The 18,221-nt window shown below is 49.2% G+C and overlaps 7 protein-coding genes and 1 non-coding gene across 8 annotated transcripts; 5 read left to right on the top strand and 3 right to left on the bottom strand.

Moving 5' to 3' along the window:
* Positions 1 to 535: 535 nt before the first annotated feature.
* Positions 536 to 895, top strand: PHYSODRAFT_327904 (hypothetical protein; the record flags this gene model as incomplete). The annotated part of the gene is made up of 1 exon (XM_009524128.1): positions 536 to 895. One exon carries the CDS (start codon positions 536 to 538, stop codon positions 893 to 895), a length of 360 nt encoding a protein of 119 aa, XP_009522423.1.
* Positions 896 to 1,687: 792 nt separating this feature from the next.
* PHYSODRAFT_496153 (hypothetical protein) lies at positions 1,688 to 1,963 on the top strand (the record flags this gene model as incomplete). Its single annotated transcript, XM_009524129.1, has 1 exon — positions 1,688 to 1,963. A coding segment is annotated over one exon (276 nt), but the record flags the coding sequence as incomplete, so codon positions are not given.
* Positions 1,964 to 2,080: 117 nt separating this feature from the next.
* PHYSODRAFT_254796 (hypothetical protein) lies at positions 2,081 to 2,993 on the bottom strand (the record flags this gene model as incomplete). The annotated part of the gene is made up of 3 exons (XM_009524130.1): positions 2,081 to 2,122; positions 2,236 to 2,848; positions 2,947 to 2,993. The coding sequence occupies 3 exons, from the start codon at positions 2,991 to 2,993 to the stop codon at positions 2,081 to 2,083; spliced, it is 702 nt and encodes a 233-aa protein (XP_009522425.1).
* A 7,329-nt stretch (positions 2,994 to 10,322) lies between these two features.
* On the top strand, positions 10,323 to 10,394 carry PHYSODRAFT_t671. The gene has a single exon. It is a non-coding gene; the product is annotated as a tRNA-OTHER (tRNA).
* A 251-nt stretch (positions 10,395 to 10,645) lies between these two features.
* On the bottom strand, positions 10,646 to 10,957 carry PHYSODRAFT_364890 (hypothetical protein; the record flags this gene model as incomplete). The annotated part of the gene is made up of 1 exon (XM_009524131.1): positions 10,646 to 10,957. A coding segment is annotated over one exon (312 nt), but the record flags the coding sequence as incomplete, so codon positions are not given.
* Positions 10,958 to 11,308: 351 nt separating this feature from the next.
* On the top strand, positions 11,309 to 12,177 carry PHYSODRAFT_488156 (hypothetical protein; the record flags this gene model as incomplete). Its single annotated transcript, XM_009524132.1, has 4 exons — positions 11,309 to 11,547; positions 11,635 to 11,787; positions 11,839 to 11,928; positions 11,970 to 12,177. 4 exons carry the CDS (start codon positions 11,309 to 11,311, stop codon positions 12,175 to 12,177), a joined length of 690 nt encoding a protein of 229 aa, XP_009522427.1.
* A 37-nt stretch (positions 12,178 to 12,214) lies between these two features.
* Positions 12,215 to 12,622, bottom strand: PHYSODRAFT_488333 (hypothetical protein; the record flags this gene model as incomplete). The annotated part of the gene is made up of 1 exon (XM_009524133.1): positions 12,215 to 12,622. The coding sequence occupies one exon, from the start codon at positions 12,620 to 12,622 to the stop codon at positions 12,215 to 12,217; it is 408 nt and encodes a 135-aa protein (XP_009522428.1).
* Positions 12,623 to 16,183: 3,561 nt separating this feature from the next.
* On the top strand, positions 16,184 to 18,184 carry PHYSODRAFT_312750 (hypothetical protein; the record flags this gene model as incomplete). The annotated part of the gene is made up of 2 exons (XM_009524134.1): positions 16,184 to 17,782; positions 17,879 to 18,184. The coding sequence occupies 2 exons, from the start codon at positions 16,184 to 16,186 to the stop codon at positions 18,182 to 18,184; spliced, it is 1,905 nt and encodes a 634-aa protein (XP_009522429.1).
* Between the last annotated feature and the right edge of the window lie 37 nt (positions 18,185 to 18,221).

Genomic DNA, 18,221 nt, shown 5'->3' on the forward strand with positions numbered 1-18,221 from the left:
CGGAGTTGTTGGGTACACCTCGGATCTTGGAAGATGCCATAGTGAAACCAAGTGTTCTTGGGTTTGGAGCCTTGAAACGTCTCGCACAGAGGCTGTTCTTGGACTTTTGTGGGAAGTAAGTCTGAGGACACGAACGTTGGGAGTCGTTATTCTGGGAAAACAACGGGGAATCTGAGAAGTGCCTCAGTTCCCAGGTCGTAACCCAGAGTCGAGTCCCGCCTCGCGCAGATTCGTAGGGAAGGTCGCACACATTCCTGTGCACTTCTAGGAACGGGATCCATTCGCCTACGCCGACCTGCTTTCCGGGGTCTCACGTCCGCCACAAACACATTCTTGTTTTTATTCGGCTCCAAGTCCAGCACGAACTCTCAGAATCCCAGGCACGATTGTCGGGTTCCAAGAATGTACCACTTATCTGGTACCGTGGTCATCATTCTTGACCAACACATTTCCATCAATCCGCGAACTCCACAATATGGGCAATTCCCGGGTTTTGGTCCCATGACCCAAATTTTAGTGACGGCACCGCGTAACAATGACATTGACGGCTTTAAAAAGCTGCGGCGAATGGGACGTTGCTGCGAGGACATTTTCGGAGCTCCCTGGCACCTTTGAGAAGATGGTCATGAACTACCTTAACATCTTGTGGCCGCACTTGTATGGGTTGTTCGTCGAGTCGCACGCCGAGCGTGATACCATGAAGCGGCTGCAGCTCACGGACCACGTCTTCAAAGAATACCCGTGCGCTCGATACGCTACCGATGTCACGTTTCAGATGATGAGCATGCCCTCCGGAACGCGAAAAGAACGGGCTGACTACTACAGCGCAAATCACAAGCAGCACGGGTTCAAGGTGGAAGTGTCCGTACTGCCAAACGGCATGGCACTCAACTGATCGTCGCACCACCGCGGTCACACGTCCGACATCGCCATTTTCCATGAAAACCTAGAGTTTCACCAAGTGCAGCTGCACAAGCTACTAGATGGTCAAGAACTACCCGACGAAGGCCCCCATGTGACCGAATACCCCCATGACTGGGCAGTTTTAGTGGACAAGGGATACCAAGTGTAACAGGGTTACACACACAAGTGGCTACAGTTACAAGTAACAGTTACAAGTAACTGTAACAGACACGACGTCTGTTAGAGGTTCGAAAGACTTTCTCGACCTATGTGTAGACACACCAAAGGGTACACACATTTACGAGACTTAGGATTCCTATTGGCTGAACGCAGCATCTTTTAGCCAATGAGCGACATGCATAGCATTGGAATTCTGCCAACGGCTGGTTGGCAGATTCCTAACTTAGAATATTACATTTAGAGGAAGTCAGAAAGCATAAAACAAAAATACCAGTTCTCATTTTAACCCAAAAACATTATTTGGATCGTTTATTTAGATTAATCAATACTCGGAGGTCCGAGTATAATTAACTCTAGTTTAAACTAAGCTACGCTTCCTCATACACATGCGCACACGTGTAAGCTAAAGTAGTGAGCCGAAGTAGGCCCATTACACCAGGGCCTTGCCGATGTCGTCCGTGCGATCCATCCAATTAAGAAGAAGAAGGGATTGACTGTGGCGTCGCTGACAAGGGCCCAAGAAGCAGAAAACCGCCGTATCTCAAGCGACCGTATCATTGTCGAGAATTTCTACGGTCGTCTCTGTACGCTATGGACCATCGCCTCGGATAAGTATCGCTGGGCAGAAAGTAGCTACGACGTCATTTTCCGAGCTTGCGTGAGCTTAACGAACGTCCAGATCATCACGCATCCACGTCGACAGGAAGACGGTGAGGCGTACCGCGAATACATCAGCCGCCTTCGTGGAAACACCATCCAGAAGGTAAAACGACGTGCCGAGATTCAAAAGGCCAGCAGAGAGAAAAGACACTTGCGCTTGGAGACAACGGTGATGACTCTCCCAGGTACGACTGAAGGATTCCTGAGTCAGGAGTATTAGTCCTTTGGTAGGTGTTTTGTAGATTGATCGGTCTTAATCGATTGGTCGGCTTTTTTAGGGCTTCGCGTGCTATCCTATGTTACTGCGTTATACATCTGCTGCTTTGCAATTTGTCCTTTACTCGGTGTCTTTCGTCAGTACTCGGTCTTCAAGTAGATCCTGGTGGATTGATTAAATACCATATATGTATCACAGATCTGGGTAACAAGGTTTAATGACTACTGTTAAATCAATAAATACAGTCCCTTCTTGTCCACTACAGCACCACGCACCGCCACGCCAGTAAAAAGCGTCGCTCCACCATGCAGCAGCGGTGGCACCACCAGTAACAGTGATATGCCACGTCCGCCGCCTCCCCAACTTGACGTAGGCATCGCCTCCCCAGGGATCGACAACTCGCAGTCGTCTGCGTTGACGAGCGCAGTCGCCGCGCGGGTGCTGCTGCTTCTGTTCTGACCTCCATCTTGGACACCTTCTTCATCAACTTGCCCTTGCTTCGCGCACGTGTCGTCCAGCGTGAGCGGGTGGGCACCGAATGGGTGGCATCCAGGCGCAGGCTTCTTATCGGGCGTCCTCCCTTCTCCTCGCCGTTGCCCCTGCGCGCACTTGGCGTCTCCGCCGACCTCCACGAACTTGGCGCCTCCCCCGTCCTTCACACACTTGGTCTCCACGCCGTCCACCACGCACTTGGTGCCTCCGCCGCCCTCCACGCACTCGGTGCCTCTATCTTCCGCCGTGCCCGTGGTGGTCGCAGTCTTCGGGGCCTGCGGCTTGGGCGCCAGCGCCATGACGCGCGCCATCCGCTCGGGTGCGAGCACTGGCCCGACGAGCCCGTGGCCAGGGACGAGCACCGCGCATCCGTGTGCCTGATGGCCGTGCACGTGCCTGCGGGGAGGGCTGTTGTCCTTCGTGCCCTTGGTCATCTCGCCGTCCTTCGTGCCCGCGAGCTCTCCGCCGCCTCCGCGCTCTTGGTGGCTTCTCACCCCGGTTTCTGCTGCCTCTTGCCCTTCGTGTCCTGGGGCTCAGTCATCGTGGAGGTCCTGATCGCACCCGTGCACGACCCCATGCCACGCACGCAAAGCCTGGAGAGAATGTGACGTGGAGCAGCTGGTCACGGCGCTGCTACTTCGCACAGAGGGCAACGACCATGACCACGCATAATGAAAATGCGAAAAGTGTTTTTGATGTACAGTAGTTTAGACCAATCATTGAAATTCATTATTTCCACCAATGATAGATAGTGTCGGCAGGTGTTGGCCGCTGTCCGTACCGTCATGGTATGGAAAGGCTTTACTTGGTTTCAGTATGAATTATTTTCAACCAGTCAAATTTGAGGTACCGGTTTTGACATTTTGGACTATATGTTGTAGCAAAACTTTTGTTCATGTGCATTTTTGTTACGCGCCTTTCAGTCTTTTTGGCTATTGTGCATTTCATTAAATTTGACGACAGCAAAATCGGACTTCAAGTCCGTTTTTCATTTACTACAGAACTGTAGTTTCTGAAGCTATTTTGGACTTGGAGCTACATAAAATCCAGATTATCTTAGATAATCCGGAAATATTTTACGGATAAAATACCGGCGGATACTCCAATACTTTACTCCAGTGGAGCTATCGGGTACCCCTGTAACTCCAAGGAGTCTATTTTTAGAGCAACGCCATTTAAGCTCCGAAAGTTGAAATAGCTCCAGAAACTACAGTTCTCTAGTAAAATAATGAAGATAGTCCGTAATTCGTTATAGTAAAGCTTCCCCGAAAATCAGAATATGGTTTTCTGTACTTTGCTCCTCCGGTTTTGCTCTCGTTTTCGTTCGAAGTCCCGAATGGCCGTGATTTGTTCGCCATCTGGGACTTCGGCTCGAAAAGCGCTGTCGCTTTCTATCGCTTTCTATCGAAAAGCGGAGTCGGATCACCATCCCCCCGAATTTTCAAATCGGGGGTTGGTCTCCTTTATTTTAGCTCGTAACCCTACCTCAATAGTAAAAGTGATAGTTTTTGAGGTCCGTTTAGCCAAAAAGACAGAATGGCGCGATAAATGGACCTTACAACTATCACTTTAACGACTAGGTTAGGGTTACGAGGTACAGTAAGCGGGCTCAGCCGCCGATTTGAAATATCGTAGGGGTGGTGCTCCAACTCCGCTTTTCAATGGAAAGCGAAGGAAAGCGAATGATAATTTATGCTTTTCAAACCAAAGTCCCCGATGGTGAACAAATAAACGCGATTCAGGACTTTAAACGAAAACGAGAGCTAAGTAAAGCCCAGGAAAACCGGACTCCGATTTTTAGGAAACCATACTATAACTATGACTATATCCCTTGTGTGTTTAGTAAATTAAAATCGGACTTGAAGTCCGATTTCGTCGTCGGCAACACAAATGGAAGGCACAATACTACAGTAGTACTAAACCAACATGTCCACTAAAAAGTCGGCATTTTTCTCTACGAAAACGACAAAACTGCGATTTTCGCATACGTTTGATGCGTGTCGGATTCAGACGATCCTTTGTTCGTCTAGTTCAACGTGTTTTAGGAAAATGCAGGCAAGCGACAGCGCATCCTTGGGATGTCGGTACGGAACGTGAGGCGACTTCTTTGCCAGTACCTGGAAGACGTCCGCCAGAGCGCTCAGAATCTTGTTTTTAGCCTGCGAGAGAGCCGATCTAGCCCGCCGACGGGTACACAAGGTGAGCCACTCAGCAACGCCACGGTTATCGGAGTACCCCATTTGTTAGTCGATGTTTGTTGTTGGGTGAACCCCATTAGTTGTACCCTTCTAACTGTGAATATTCTTAAGAAGCTATTAAACACTAAGACCACGGTGTATTTATATGTAATTTATTCTAGTAATAGTCAAATTTAATAATAAAATAACTTGAAAATATTGAATATAAGTGTTTGTTAAATTATTAATCTTATTTTAATATTTTTAACATAATTAAAACATAATTAAATAATAATAAAATTATTTACAATCTCTTACTTTAATTTTTTATGTTCAGAAAAACCATTTTTTGATTAATAATATTTTCACCAAAAATAATTTTGCATTTCAAGCGAATTTAAAAAATTATTAAAAATGATATTTCAAAGTCTAAATAAATAAAGGTAATCTATGAAAACTTAAACATGGGGCTCTCATATTATAAATAGTTGAAATAAAATTAATAGCACCTAATAATGATGAAATACCTGTTGAAATTATCATTACATTAAAAAATAAGTTTTACAAATTGAAACTACAACCGATGATTCTAATATCGATAAATTTAGAAATGATTGAAAATTTTAAGATAATTTTTTTCAATATTTTTTTCTTTTTAACTTTTGTTTAATTAAAAATGCTCTTAAATTTAAAAAAAAATCAATATAATAAGGATTAAATAAAAAAAGTTAAAAAGAATCATTTCTAAATTTATCGATGGTTTATGCAATGTTATCTATCGTAGTTAAACCGTATGGACCAAACATTTCAATTAAGCCTTTATTAATCATTCTATATGTTCAACTACATTATATAATTGATGATTTCCCATTAAAATTTGATTTGCTGGTTGTGCGGAATAGCATTTAACAGATGAAAATTTAGGGCAAACGAATTTCTATTTGACAAAAACGATGTTAATTTTATCACCCTATGCGATCAAAAACGATTTACAAGAAACCTGGACACTTTTCAGTGTCGAGATCGTACCGGGACATTTGTGATGGCTTTTGGAGATATGGAATCATTTCCCGCCTTTTTCGAATGCAGAATCTTTACCTGATACGTTTACCGAGGTTAAACTAAAATAAAGGATTGTTTCGGGTAGCATTGACCCCTAACATACTACCCTCTTAGTAACAACATCAAAAATGATATAATCCTCTGAACTTCGGACAGATCAGTGTATGAGTTCTTTTAAGTTATTGTTATTCGTTTTAATGCTGGAGTGGCGCATATGAACTACTGTATAAACCTTGAGCTTGTAGTTTGAGCTATCAATAGGCTCGATGTTCATTGAAGCACATTGCAGTGCCTACTAGAGTGATCAAATATAAAGATAAATATACATATATACATGGACACTAAACAAACTGGAAATTAGTTAATCCCTTGTATATATTCAAAAACGATTTTTAAGAAATATCTAAAATTCCGCGTAAATTCGGATTGAGCATGCAACTGCTTTTTTTCTACAAATTGAATTTGTTGGTAGCTGAAAACACTGATATTATTTGTTTGCCAAAATAAGTATATTAAAATTGGTGCTATACCAACTACATGTAGTTTTTTATCCTTGGGTTGAAAACATGTGCGACAGGCGCAGGTAGATCTGGACCCCTTCCGGCAGGCGCAAGCGTGCTTCCGGCCCAAGTCTTCTTAACCCTTCTAGCCCCAGACCTTATTCTGTATCCTACAGAATAAGCATTAGACTCGATTAAAGTATACTTCAAAACCTGTCAAATATTTGCTGTTGGAAGCCCTTTCGCATCTTGCGGTCAAGCGATGGGTACATTGTGCACAGAACAGCTACGAAAGTGTACAAAACATGCTCAATGTATCCACCATATGCCGAAATGGCGAGCTTCTATTGGTCGTGGCGAGCGTAGAGCACGCTCAAAACCTGCTACATGGTAATACCTTGCAAGGCTGCTAAGGCAGCATACTTCGGCTCCAGCCACCCATCTTCGGCACGTCGCGATAAACGCGGAGGAAGAAATCGCCCTGTTCCTAACTGACGTAGTGAGGAGGAACTGGGCGAATTCTTCCTTGTGCGTGACATTAGCGCATCATTAGATTTCTTTAGCCCACCTAACAAGCTTGTTACGGTTGTCTGTCTAACAACACCAGGGAGCTTGCATGCTCAATAGCCCGTAATGACACGGTTCCTCTTGTACGAAACGGGACAATATAGGATATTCATGCCAACGTCTACTTCTTCCTTTACATGCGCACGCTCTTCAATGTTCGCGCCAGCCGTGGGTCATCTTCGCCATTTTGGCAGCCTCCGCTTTGCTCTGTAGTCTCCGGCACTGCCGCTCCATTCCTGCTGCTTTCATCGGTAGCCTCCGCCGTAGCTTCTGTCCCTTCTTCTGTAATCTCCGGTGTAACCTCATCACGCGGAGAGCTTCTTCTGTAGCATCCGTCGTAGCATCTACTGCTTCTTCTGTAGTCTCCGGTGTAGCCACACCATGAGGAGCGCTTCTTCTGTAGCCTCTTGAGTAGCCGCTGCATCAGCTACAATATAGCGGTAGACCCGGCTGTATCCGGCTTCGTGGGAACCGATGAGGTTGTGCGCTGACTCCGCAATCGATCTGCCAATCGGGCCACACGCGAGAGCTCATAGCGTCGTCTGGGTCGGATCACCAGGTCTGGTAATCAACATCGCAACGTAGAATCAATATACCACTAGTACAATGTTACAGAGCAAAGTACACGCTCTCGCTTACCTGTAGATCACAATGGCGCTCATCATGATCGTCTTCGGCCATGGTCCTTGGCCACTTGGGCGCGCTCGACGGGCCCAACAAAGCTTGCATTGCGACGTCTTGAACAGCGCAGTTTCGGAATGAAGGAAAGTACGAGTGGCTGACACGCGGCGGTTTTAGGCTTACACCCGAATTTTCAAACGTGTTGGTGGTTTATAGTCGTCCGTCTATTACCGCGGAATAAACCCCGTTTATCTTCCCATCGCTAATCTAACAGGAAGATGTGCACAATACCGGCTATACAAACATCCATATGCGAAGTTCGAAAGAGAGGACAAGTTTGCTGGATATTATGTCCTGTGGGATACAGAATACGGGGTTAGAGGGGTTAACTGTCGGGTTTCGTTGAGCACGACGAGGTACTCGCCAATGAAGCGGTTGATGATGATCGTGGCTGCACAACGAGAACCGTTCAGTCGAGTCCGCAGCATTATTCCACGCACTCTCAGGATCGAAAATCTCACCACGTCGCCATGGTGAACAGAGCGTTGTAGGCAGTCTTGGGTAAACGGGACGGCGTGGTGCTCAACAATACCAGTAAGGCTCGCGCCGCGACACTAAACGTGTCGAAGCGGTCTCAACTGTGACTTGGTCCAAGGGTGAACCTGGAATGCCTGAAAAGGTGAGGGATCCGTAAATTCGGGCGATCATAAGATTAGCTCGCCCAATTTACACAGCGGTATATAGAACGCTACTATCCGGCTTAAGTTTACATTGTCGTCCGGGCAAGCGAAATGTAGATTTTAATTGTAAAACCAGTTTTGTATTGTTTTTTTTGCTACTTCTGGGTACACATGCCGAGAAAAAAATTACATACTTTCCTTGAGAAATATTTTTTAAACCGCAATAACTGACTAGTTTTCTAAAACTAAATCACTATCTCAAGCATTTTAGTTTTAGAAAACCAGCCAGCTTAAGTTATTATGTTAAAAAACAATATTCATACTCATGAGCACTTCTTGGGCATTGTAAGTAAATTTGAAAACTATATATCCTACCTGACCATTTAAACCTAATGTTAGGCATCATTATTGTGTAGCACTGATTCTTGCGTTAAAGGCAACGTTTCATCGGAACGATCGCGACTACATCCCCACCAATGTACTTTAAGTGCTGTTCTGTCTTAGTATATAGTTAACGCCGCCGATCGAAGACAGAAACTGCGCTGAGACCGCCGACAACACGGCGCACAACCTGACGACCCAAGGAAGCAACAGCACGGAGGGGAGGGAAGATGCCACCACGAACAATGACTAGTGAACACGAAAGGCAGTCGTAGTAGCAACGGTCAGGTGGTAGCAACCTTGCTTCTCGAGAGTTTTGTTCGCTTATGCTTGTCATAATCTAACGATTGGTACCCAACCTCCAATTTAGCACGCCGTATTAAGGAATAAAATACAACATAACAAACACGACCGAATTTAGCATTTTTGCCTATTTTCCCGCAAAATGACAAAATTAGAATTTGCCGACCACAACCATGGACTAATGTAATTACAGTAAAAATAAGAGGGTATCATAATAAATCGAATACAAACTCGACAATTTAAAGTGTCGAATCAACTTGGGCATTTCGAAGACTTTCTAAGATTAAATTTTAAAATTTTATGGCTTTTTGAGCCATGAAATGATTTCCCTTTCACTATGGAATACGCAACTTGTACCATACACGTTTCATTAAGAAAGCAAAATATGAGCATGTTTTTGAGTTAACTCAACAATTTAAACGTTTTGAATGAAGTTTGCTAAATTTCAAAAATCAACTATTTATCTTACGGAAAAGTCGTATTGATAGAGCACCAATTTTCTAATAAACATGCACATGGCTGTATCGTTTCTTGTTAAGGTGAATTTCTTTAAGCATCGTGAAGACTTGAAAATGATTTAGTGTACATTTTTTCAAATCTTCCCATACAAAAATCAAGTCATTTGCCTTTTTGGGCTAGCTGGGCAGACTAGAATAGCAAGTACACGTTCACTCCTGATGTGCTAGACGGAAAATCGACAAGTGCTCTACCATTCCGGGTGCTTTATCAATACGATTTTCCGGTAATTAGCTTAATCAGCTCGTGTGATCTCAATGTAAAAAAACGGTACACAAAGTGCTGACAATTCAGTTTTTTAGTTATCTCTTTATATCTTGTTTAACCCCCCATTCACCAATACAATAACTATACAACCTAATGGTTAAGAAAGGTTAACGGCTTATGAATGCATAATTTAACGATGATAAAACGGGTTTTCCGTGCTAAATTTATCTTGTAGATTCTTTATATTGTTAATAATATTACAAGAAGACAGCACTTTAGATTAAATTTGGAAACATATTATGTTTCCGTTAACTGCAGTTGGACTGGTTAAAATTACGTTGTAATTTCACAATGATTGCCTGAAAGTTCGAAATGGCATTCTAACCGTGAACCTATCTCTCTGTGAAATATTGTATATAAAATATAAAAGGACAACACGGGCGCGTGATGCCGTAAAGAGCCTGTTTAAGCCTTGTTTATAGGCGCAAGGAAATGGCCTGAAACGGCCTGTGGGCTGAGAAAAACGCAAAAAAAAAACAAATCCATGCAAATTTGGCTCGAGAGCCATGTGCTCTTGAGCCGGTAAATTCAACAATGAAGCGAGAGTTTTGCAGTCGTCCGGATAGTTGAAAAGATGCTGATAGCCAGTCATCCCTACGCACTCCTATTGGCTGTCCATCTACCAGTAAGAGCGTGTCACCTCTTCATCTCAGTTGATCAGTTGGCGCTTTCGTGGCTAAGCCCTCACTCCCTCTTTTTTCGACCCTACCGCGCGGACCTACCTCCTTCTGGCCGCCCAGACACAAGAGCCACCGAACCGTGCAACCCAGACGCGCCTCCGACCCCCCCCCCCTCCAACGATGTAGCTCAACTGGAAGAGCGCAGGGCTTCGGCCCTGAGGATGCCTGTTCAACTCGGGCCATCGTTATCGTGTACTACTGGGTTGGAGGCGTTGAAGGGACCCTGAAGCTGCGAGCACGCAGGTGTCAGCAGACAACGCGCAAGGTTCAAGTGAGGGCACTTGGTGCTCGAAGCGAGGGGTGGGCCGTACCGGCCAGCGCATCTGGGGTTTGCAAATGAGGTGTATGTATTTGAGCCTAACTACTGTGCCTACTTACCAGCAGCATCAAGCACGTCTTGTGTGTAACCAGGGGCCGGGTCTTGGATTGCCGGTGTCTGGAGCAATCGTTGGTGGCGCTGGATGATGGCGTCGAGCGTTCCGGCGCTATGAAGTCGCTGGAGATGCTTGAGGACAGCGCTGGAGCCGCGAGAGTTGATGCCGTGCTTTGTTTTCAGGTACGTGAGGATGGCATCCTCGGCGCGCTTCCCGAGCTCAAGCACGCGATCGCGATAATCTTCCGCCGCGGTGTCCAGGGCGAAGCCGTCCTCGATGAAAAGCTTCATGAAGGCGACAAGCAGCTTGGACCTTGAGCGCAGCTGCTTCGGCGCCGCTGCCTGCCAGCGCGGCTCCTGAGCGTACCACGTGAACCAAGTCGCGTGCAGGTGCGTTGCTGACCCTCTGCGTTGCTTCTTCTTTGGCGCCTCACTTACCTCATCTGTGTCGTCGTCTGCCTTGGTTCTCTTTCGTGCAGGAGGTTCTGGATCCCCATTCAGCTTAGCTTTGAGCCTATCCATGCGAGCGTCCTGCAGCTTCTGATTGTCGATAAGGTGTTTAATGACAGCGGCTTGATGGTCGATCACTTTCTGCTCGTAGCTTGGCTCGCTTGGCTTGGATTCGTGTTGGTGGGCTGGTATGTCGGTACGGGTGCTGTCTTTACAGGGAACCGAAGCTTCGGCGAGATGCGTGGGCCATGCGAGGAGATCCTCAAGCGAGCAGCTAGCATGAGCGACGCAGACCTCGATGCGCTTGACGGCAGGGCTCTCTGGATTCAAGTCCTTCAGCAGAGGGTAGTGTCGGAGGGCGCGCGCGGTCAGGACGTCGAGGACCTTCTTGCTGATGTTGAAGCTCTCCGTTTCGAGCTGGTAGCAGGAGGCGAACAGGATGCGCTGGACACCTTCAATCGACTCGAGCGTCTGGCTGTCGAAGCAGGACAGGTCTTAAAGCGGGACAGCAGTCTTGGGTTTGTATCCGCTGAGTACCTTGGCGATCTTGTGGTCCTCCCTGCCGGTGTTGAATATGTAATTAAACCCTTGTTTGTCGTAGTCAGGTTCCACGCCCCACGGTCGAAGATCCAGCGCGCAGTCTTCTTTTCGCAGCCGTTGTCGTGCTGGGCACCACCGCGTCTGAAGGAGTGCGACGTGAGGGCAGCTCCAACACCAGCGGCGGGTGCAACGCGGTCAAGGACACGGTTGACGTACGCGTAGATTGTCGGCGTCGTGTCAGCCCGGGGTGGAGCGGCTGGAGCGACTAGGCCGGCGGCGTCCGGTCGTGCGTTGAGAAGCTCAACAAGCGGCACGTCCGGAGACAGCGTGACGGCCGTCGGCTGCGCTTGGTCGGGCAGGTTGGCGATGAGGCTGGGCACGGCGCCGCTTGGACAACAAGAGCGAGAGCGACTGCGAGCAAGGGGCACGTGGCGAAGTCGGCGTCTGGGAAGAGCGACAGCCCTTGCTCTTCCGACGTCTTCACGCGGACCAAGCGCAGGAAGAAGACGCCGGCACCGTCGATGGAGAGGTTCCGTTTCTGGATCATCGATAGGTCAGATGCTCGCCCAAACAGGCACAAGAGACAGAGGAGGGCAGCATCTTGGTAGTCACTTTCCGAACATGCATAAGTATACAAATATACTATCATTTTTTCAAGTCTACTTTTGTGCATGGTGGAGCCTTCGATACAAAACCACCGCCATCGCGTTTCAGACAAAAATTATCGAGGGTTTTCCCCATTTTGAGCAGACGCGATTCTAGCGACGCTCTGTGCTGACGAAATTGGTCAAGAAGCCAGATTTTAGCTTGGCGATAGTACTGCATTGCAGTGTTTCGAGCTAGCACTTTACCCTTCTTGCCCTCGCTAAATGCAAGATACATCCCAAACTTATCCATGACACACACAAAACTCTTACCGCTCTCGTCTGTCTCAATACATTTTCTTACATACTCCTCATCAACTTCCTCACCCTTAAGAAACTTCGAGAACGCTGCAACTGCAGTCGCCTTGGCACGTAATGTATTGCCAGGCTGTAGTTCTTCCAAGCCCATGACGGCGGTCCGGTAAAGAGAAGTATGAAAGTGATACGCCTAACACTTGGTATTTGAATTGGCATACACATATTTTACGAATTTATCGGACTTGATACGTCCGATCGAATGGTTTAGGTGACTCACCTACCCCTAGATGATGTTATTGGTCAAAACCTAGATTAGTAGCCATAGTGATTGGGTAAAAAAATCACTCGCGTCTGATTGGCCTAAATCCACCATACAAACTATAAGTATGGTCCGATAAAACATGATATTCATCCATACCGTCAAAATCCCAACGGGGTTGGACTGCTTCCAACCAAAACCGATCTAGCAACGGTATTAGGTTTTTTGTTCAGCTGATATTTAACCTCACGACCGCCGATTGGATTCTCGGCCAACAGTCCAGAAGCTTCCAGGTTAGTGCTGCGAGTCGTGCAACGCTGCTTGTGCTACCTGTGCTGCCTGTGCTGCTGTTGTCTCTGCGTGTACACAGGCGCTGCTGGCCGCTGGGTCGTGTGTGCTGCTGGGCCGCTTGGTGCTGGGCCGTCTGCGCTGCGAGGCTGCGTGTGCTGCTGGGCCGTGTGTGCTGCTGGGCCATCTGTGCTGCTGGGCCGTCTGTGCTGCTGGGCCGTGTGTGTGCTGCTGAGCCGTGTGTGCTGCTGGGCCGTGTGTGCTGCTGGGCCGTGTGTGTTGCTGGGCCGTGTGTGTGCTGCTGGGCCGTGTGTGCTACTGAAACCGGGCCATTTGCTGCTGGGCTATGTGCGCTGCTGGGACGTGTGTTGGGTTGCGCCTGTGCGCTCTCGTGGCGTGTGGCTCAAGTGGCCGAGGGCTTGGACGAGTATGATGCTGTTGATGGATGCGACTTACCCGCGTCCATGGAGCTCGTGAGGTTGAGCGCCAGGCCTTCGGGCCTGGAGGATCGGGTTCAAACCCCGACATGGGCATCAAGTATTATGTGTTTTTGCTTTCTTTTTGGACAGGTCGGCTAAGAGAGTGCGTGCTACTCCTGTTGTACGTATTGTGTATCTTATTGACTGTTTAGTGTGCTGCGTGTGCATTTAGGTGAAGCGCAGGAATGGCGGAAGGGCAGAATTGGGTGTCGGGTCGACGACTACGCCTTCATAGTAGCGCTCGCGAAACTGGTCAAGGAGGACGGAAAGGTGGCCTACTTTGTGAAGCGCACGAGCCAACGGCTACAGCCTGTGAGCCTTGCGCAGCCAAGTATTCAAGCGTCTTCTTCTCGGCTTCGACTCCAACAGTGTGGACCTCCGCCTTGTATGCTGGCGAGGCCGGATCCAGCTTGAACCCAGAAGGTAAGCAGAGCATCATAAATGCAACTGCGTGTCGTGACTCGTGAAGGATGGCTTTGCTAACTGTTGTTGATTCGTACATGCGTGGTACAGCAGTGAACCACTCGAACCACACTGTCGATAGCGCTTTGGAGGCACGTTTGCGCGCGCGCTTTGGCTGCGACTGCTCAACGTCTTCGTGCTGCTGCTCGGTAGTGTTTTTTTCTTGTCAATAGATTCTGCGTTCGCCCCCAAAACAACCAGCCTTTCCTCTACGCGTGTTTGGCGGAGCAATAGCTCGTCGAGCTGCTGCTACAGCTTTTCGAGAACACGGATCATGTTTTGAGAGGACTCGGCCGCTGTTTCTTGTTTCTCTTCTGCAGGTGGATTGAATGCAGCTCGGAGGGTGATCGACCATGCCAACAGCTCGGAGGCCTGTATGTTGAGTACACCAAGGGCTTCATGAATGCGACGGACGTACGGGCTATCCAAGCGATGGCGTTCCATCTCGGGGAAGTGAAGGATCAAGGTCGCCATCAACACTTCGAGCACCTGAGGATTTAAGTTCCAAGACACTGTCGGGAAACCAGTGACAGCAGCGAAGAGGAGATCCTGCAGCTTCTCCACGCGCGCTCGGGCGACTCCGTCCAGAGCGGTAAGGTCTGGAAGTCGGGCGCCCGCTTGCGGGTTCCACCCGCTCAATTGGCGCGCAACTTGTTGATCTTCGTGTGTTGTGTTCGGCATGTAGGAAAACGCCTTGCTCACGCGCGACATATTCCAGCCCCCGTGTTCAACAACCCAGTTCGGGCTAATGCGACTGTCAGCGTTGGCGTGCATGGCCCCACCTCTTCTGAAGGAGTGCGAGGTAAGTCCCTTCGTGAGTCCACTCTCCTTTGCGGCTGGCAGTCCACTAACCGTGACTAATAGTCTATTGATATAAGTTTGGGCACCAGGGGCCGAGTTGGCTCGACGTGGCCGTGGAGTCTTGCATGTAGGTGCTTCCGCAAGCTCGCGGTCTAGCTGCGCAATCAGCCCCAGCTCGCCATCGTCGTCTTGGTCGTCGGACGCGGACAGTGCAGGTACGGCAGCAAATTGCGGGAAGGTGCGAGTTCCTGGAGCGGGTTGAAGGGCGAGAGCGACAGCTAGCACGTGTAACGGGCACGTGAAGGGATCGTTAGGATCCTTAAACAGGGAGGTTCCCTGTTGCGAAGCAGTCTTCACACGCTTAAAGCGGAGAAATATCATACCGCCTAGCATATACGCACAGAATTGTCAGCATAATTCGTGGGGTTAATTAATACAAAAATTCAAAATCCTGCACGATTCGTACCGGGGTATACACACAGCTGGGCTTTCTCCAATTGCTCAGCCTCAGAACCACGAATGTAGAGGTACCACATCAACGCCACTAGCGCCGCATCCAGGTAGTCGGAGTTGGCGGAAGCGTGCATGTAGAGAGCCGAGATGATAGTCTTTAGATCTTTCTTAGTACATGGTGGCGCTTGTTTCGTGACACCTTGCTCCGGCCTCTTTTCACAGTACCGATCTAGAGTTGATAGCATCTTTTGCAGCTTCTTAGCTACACATTGGCTCTGTTGCGGGTACAGATCCGCCAGCCAGTTCTTAACATCGCCAAAATAAGATAGCACAGTGTTCTTGGACAGAGCTACTCCTTGCCTTCCTATTTGTTTCACTAAGAACCACCCATACTTATCCAGAATGACAAACAAACTCTTACCTGTGCTGTCCTTAGAAATACGATCATGCACTTCTGTGAGCGTCACCTCCTTCCTCGCAAGGAAGTCTTCGAAAGACTTCACAGCCGTCGCTCTGCTTCTCTGGCTGTTCACAGGAACTAGCGATGCCACCGGCAGAATGGAGTCGGAGATGAGCTGGTAGGGGTTGGAAACCTATGAATATTTATTCTATTTGTAGTTCTCTTGATATTTGTATGGCATACTCGATATCAAATCGCGTTTCCAACCAGATATTGTTGGAATGTTCAGATCAGCGGTTGGCAGTCATTCCCTCGATTTAATTGGTCGAAATTTTAAGCAACGGTAGTGTTTATTGGTTGTAAATGCTAAGAATCGCAGATGACACACTCCTATTGGTCAGAAGCACCATACAAACTTTAAGGTATTTTTCAGGGGTTAGAATCGCAGCGATATGCTACCATACAAACCCTCGTTGAAACGAATTCTGCGGGCGGTTGAAGTCTGGGTGTCCGGTGCTAAGGGTCGGGGCATTGAGAGATGGCAGTCCGCTTCTGTCCTGTAGACGAACGATGGCGGCGAGGGCGCTGCTCTTGCTCCTGCCGCTGCTTTCTCTGAGCCCCGCGCAATGCGCCGACGTGCTGCAGCTGCGCACACTTGCACCCTCCACCTCGCAGCAGTTCCGCGTCACCGCGGCGTCCTTCGGCGCCGCTCTGCCGCGCGTGTCGTGGCCGTCGTCCTCGTACTCGCGCGCCTCGGGGCATCTCGTGGTTAATGAAGCTTCCGCCACGCCGGACCAGTCGCTGAGGCTGGTGCAGGCCCAGATGACGGCCGACTGCGCGCGCGTCAAGCCCGCGGACGACGACGTGGTCGCTCTACCGAAGAGCGCGGCGTTGCTGCTCACGCGCAGCGTCACGTGCTCGGTGGAGCAGCAGGCTGCAGCGGCGGAGGCGGCGGACGCCTCATTGGTCATCATTAGAGACTCGATCGCTGGTGCATTCGCTGCTACAAGTCTGGAGCTGCGGGACGGCGCGTACTACGACTGCGCCCTTGGGGAGGAGACGGTCACGACCAACAGCTCCCTGTTCCCGGAGCTGGCAGACCCGTTCTCGGCCTGGACGTGCTCGTCCAAGCCGGCCTGTGTTACTAGCACCTGTGTGCTGACGGGCAAGATGGATGCCATTGCGGCGGACCATTTCCAAGCGTGCTGCTTTACCAGCAACTGGCTGCAGATGCAGCCGCAGAAAGACGCGGAGGTGACAGAGGCGGTGGAGAAGATGTCGATCCCTGTACTGCTGGTTGCGTTTCAAGACGGCAATAGGATCGACGACGCGGCGAGTTTGATTGGGGATACGGACGTGCTGGTGTGGGCGTTCAACACGGAGGAATCGCCCTGGAACGTGTCGATGGCGTTCACGTGGCTGTTTGGCGTGCTGACAGTCATGGGCGCGGCCTATTATTCCTGCAGTGAGGAGAGGAAGCTGTCGTACGAGAAGGTGGCTCGTATTCTGGCTGGGAGAAATGATCGCAGCCCGTCCAGTAGCTCGATCTCCACGACTGTAGAGTCGACAGCAGCAGCGAACGAGTACGTGAGCATGGAGGATGACAGACTGGAGCTCAGCAGCAAACACGCTATTTACTTCCTGGTGGGGGCGTCTTGCGTGCTGGTGCTGCTGTACTACGTGCACCTGGCTCTCATGCTCAGCGTAATGTTTGCGGTCGGCGCAAGTGCAGCGCTGGCACACGTATTCACGTTACCGCTTGTGGCGCGGATGGCGTCTCCGAGCAGTAGCAACGTCCAAGCTGCTCTGCTGTTGCTTGTGACGCTGTCAGCTCCAGCATTGGGTTTGTATTGGTTCCTGGCACGTACTCAGCCGTGGGTTTGGCCGATCCAGGATTTAATGGCGCTGACCGTCTGCGTCGTCTTCGTCGACGTCGTGCGATTGCCGAATCTCCGTGTAGCCACGAGCTTGCTCACTGCAGCGTTTATCTACGACGTGTTTTTCGTCTACTTCTCCCCGATGATCTTCGGCTCCAACGTTATGGTGGATGTGGCGTCTGGGGGTGGGAGTACGCAACTAGAGAGCGAACCTGGAGCTGGCCCCGCTGATGGGAGTGAGGTCACCATTCAACCGACACCCATGGTGTTGAGTGTTCCGTTGGCGTTCTCGGTGTATGGAGGCGAAGCTCTGCTTGGGTTGGGAGATATCATCATTCCAGGTTTGCTGGTTGCGTTTTGCATTCGCTACGACTACTGCTGCGGCCAGCCACTCTCGCGCGGGTACTTTTGTGCAGCCACAAGCGCCTACGCAGCTGGTTTGATGGTCGCAAACATTATGGCTATCGAGCTTCGGCATGTCGTTGCGGGACAGCCAGCTCTGATGTACGTAGTCCCAACTATGCTGGTCACCGTGTTGACCCTTGCCAAGCTTAATGGCGAGCTCGGGATCATGTGGGATGATCCGATATGTTTCCGAGGAGCCAGTCGATGCCACGCCACGGCGGTCGAAGCAGCAGAACTGGAGGCTCAGCGACAAGAAGAGCAACGACCGCTTCTTGCAGACGAGTTATAGTTGAAGAAACTGAAAACATGTATTTCAAGTTGCTCAT

Source organism: Phytophthora sojae (genome assembly GCF_000149755.1).
Source record: "Phytophthora sojae unplaced genomic scaffold PHYSOscaffold_3, whole genome shotgun sequence".
NCBI lineage: Eukaryota > Oomycota > Peronosporomycetes > Peronosporales > Peronosporaceae > Phytophthora > Phytophthora sojae.